At 35.8% G+C, this 3,407-nt stretch overlaps 1 protein-coding gene across 1 annotated transcript; it reads left to right on the forward strand.

The window, feature by feature from the left end:
- The first annotated feature begins 309 nt into the window (after positions 1 to 309).
- LOC145583827 (zinc finger BED domain-containing protein RICESLEEPER 2-like) lies at positions 310 to 2,799 on the forward strand. The gene is made up of 2 exons (XM_081640794.1): positions 310 to 2,288; positions 2,380 to 2,799. The coding sequence occupies exon 1, from the start codon at positions 322 to 324 to the stop codon at positions 1,342 to 1,344; it is 1,023 nt and encodes a 340-aa protein (XP_081496920.1). The 5' UTR covers positions 310 to 321; the 3' UTR covers positions 1,345 to 2,288; positions 2,380 to 2,799.
- The last annotated feature ends 608 nt before the right edge of the window (positions 2,800 to 3,407 follow it).

Raw genomic sequence — 3,407 nt, forward strand, 5'->3', positions numbered from 1 at the left:
TTGGATTTGTACCATCATCCCCGAACCCTTATTTGGTTCATGACCTTATGGAGTTGACGATCTCTTGGATCGTTAAGGGGTGTAACCTTCACCTCGTGAACGGTTTACAAGTTCCTTAAAAACTTGTTGGCGACTCTTTTGCTCTATCTTCTTCCCTTTTGGACGCCACCGTACTTTAGTGTATGATCACAGTGGGGTTCGAGCTAGTGGGATTTTTAAGGCTTGAAATAATTCCCTACAGTTGTGCTATTGAGTATAATTGTATGTGTAATATTTAATTCTTTTTTGTCGGCCCAATTTAACAGATTTTGTGTAATAATCATGGAAGGGAGTGTTAATTCTCCGGTAGATGTGTTGGATGATGAAGATGAACTTCCTTGCAATAATCAAGGCCCTCTAGTTAATTCTAAAGGTAGGAAGTTAACTTCCCCTGTTTGGCAAAATATGACAAGACAAGTCTTAAAAGATGGGAGTGTCAAAGCTACTTGTAATTATTGTAAGATTGTAATGAGTGCTAATAGTAATAGTGGCACATCTCATCTTGCAAGACATATAGGCAAGTGTCCTAAACGAATGAATTATGACATTAGAAATTTTTGCATTTCTGGTACTCCATCAGTGGGTGGTAGTAGCAACTTGTCATTAAAAAATCCTAGTATTGATTTTGAGGAGGTTCGTAGAGCTATTGGGATTTATGTTGTGGCGGGTGCTCATTCTTTTACTACTTGTGAGGAACCTGGATTTAGGTATATGATCTCAGTTATGTGCCCCCAATTCAATAATATTAGTAGGCACACCATAAGGAGAGATATATTCAAATATTATAATGATGAGAAACAAGTTATTATGGATGATTTGCAAAAGGCTCCTAGCAGAATATGTTTTACAACAGATAATTGGAGAAGTGAGCATATTCAAGATGAATTTATGTGCATAATAGCTCATTGGGTTGATATTAATTGGAAATTGCAGAAGAGAATAATTAAGTTTGGGGCCTTAACACCCCCATTTGATGGAGTGTCTCTTGCTGATGAGATTGCATTATGTTTGAGTGAATGGAAAATTGATTACAAGGTACATACTTTTACCGTGGACAATGCATCGTATAATGATAGCATGATTTCTTCTCTTAAAAATTATCTCCAAAGAAAAAATTGTTTGTTTTTTGGTGGAGAATATATTCATTGTCGTTGTGCTTGTCATATTATTAATCTAGTGGTGCAAGCTGGGTTAAAGCTTATAGACGATGTTGTGATTAAAATCAGAAGTATAGTTAAGCATTTTCGACACTCGATCCCAAAGAAGAACAATTTTTATAATATTGTGAAACGAGTTTTGGCATAAAATCAACTAAAAAATTGCGTGGAGATAATTGCATAAGGTGGAATTCAACTTTTTTGATGCTTGATCGGTTTATATATTTTAAAGATGTCATTGATCATGTAGTAAGTCGAGATAAAGATCTGAAAAGCTTTAGTCTCACAAAGGATGAGTGGGATAGAGTTGTTGAGTTGCATGTTTTCTTGAATATTTTCTATGATGTAACTAATACATTTTCAGCTTCCAAGAATCCCACTGCAAATCTATTTTTTGATAGTGTGTGGAGGGTACATAAGAAATTAATTGAGGTTGCAGAAGGACCTTTAGGTAACTTGTGTTCCATGGCTAAGGATATGCAAGTAAAGTTTGATAAGTATTGGTCTGAATATAATATTCTTCTTTCATGTGCTGCTGTTTTAGATCCTCGTTTTAAGTTGGAGAGGGTAGAATATTGCTTTGCGAAGTTGTATGGGGAAATATATGCTAGTGAGATGGTTTCACGTATTAGAATTACATTGTTTGATTTGTTTGACGAGTATAAAGGAGTTGCACATGGCTCATCTTCTCCTACTTTTGCCACAAGCTCGAGGAAAACCAATATTTCTAACAGTGTAAGTTGTTCTGGTGATCAAATGAATGAAATGATGGAGTATAAAATGTTCTTAAGTAAGAAGTGAAAAGTAGACAGTGAGAAGAGTGAACTGGAGCTCTACTTAGAAGAGAAGAATTCTGATGTCATGGAAAAATGTGATGTATTAGCCTATTGGAATAAGAGCTCAGTTCGTTATCCAAACTTGCATGCATGGCTCGTGATATTTTAACCATTCCTATCTCTACTGTTCCTTCTGAATCTGCTTTTAGTATGAGTAAAAAATTGATAAATCCATGGAGAGCTTCCTTGGGGGAAGAGACAATTGAGGTTCTTGCATGTTACGAAGATTGGTTACGTGCAAAAGGCTTTACATTAGGTAACTTTATTTTAAAAAAATCATCTTTTGTATATTATGTTAATTTCATATTTGTTTATCCTTTAACTATTATCTGTCTTTACCTTCGTAGGAGGCTCATCGAGCTTTTTTAGTTATGGGAATTCAGCTCTTGGGGAAAAAGAAGAAGATGAAGATGATTATGAATCCAAAGACGAGGATTAAACTACTATTGAATAAAATTATTTAATTAAGTGTGTCTACACATTTAATAATGCTTTTTTTACTTATTATTTATTTCTTATTATCTTCTAACTAACTACTAATTTAATTTTAATTTTTGTTTTGATAGTGGGAAGGGGTCTACATTGGATTTTGGATTAAACTAGTAAGCTGGAGAGAAGAATGAGCAAATGGCATACGCTACTGCTTGCAAAGTTGGACTATTAAGCCTGTTTTAATTTTGTGTAATTAATATATACTATTTTGTAAAAATTAAATTTATAACATGCCCTGTTAATATTTTGCTTAATGCATTATCTATTTTAAGGTTCATACTCTTATTAGTTAAGGTTTTAAACCATAACAATCATAAGTTACAAATTTTTAAGAAAATAATCCACCAATCAGTTGAAAAATAATGAAGGTTAATATTAGGCCCGTTAACCCGCGGGAAAGCCCGACCCGGTAAATAGACGGGTGTGGGCAGCATATTAAGCCCGTTTAAAAGGGCTTGGACTTCCACATTAAGCCCGTTGGACAAAATTATAGGGTTTGGCCCGGCCCGTGTTCGGCCCAAACCCGCAAATGAGCAGCTCTAATCACAGTAGGGTTCAAGCTAGGGATAATGCTTGAAATATTCCCTACAACAAGATTGCCCTAAAAGATTCTAGAAGCTTCCAGAAGGCTCACGAACCTTGTAGTGCAATCTGGAACGTTGTGGGGCCCATCTCCAAAATCTGTCTCGACCATCATCTTCATCGGTCCTTAAAATGGTGGATCCCAAGTTTCAGTCTGTTTGGGCTTCATTTAGGTCCCCAAATAGACCATTATTGCGTTACTATCATTGGGGTGTTCATTAGGAAAACAGCACCGGAGCTAAATAAAGCTCTTTAGGGGAGTGGTGCTTCCTATCACCCATAGGCAACTCCCTAGGCCCGA

This window comes from Chenopodium album, chromosome 2, assembly GCF_948465745.1.
Source record: "Chenopodium album chromosome 2, dcCheAlbu1.1, whole genome shotgun sequence".
Classification (NCBI taxonomy): Eukaryota; Viridiplantae; Streptophyta; class Magnoliopsida; order Caryophyllales; family Amaranthaceae; genus Chenopodium; species Chenopodium album.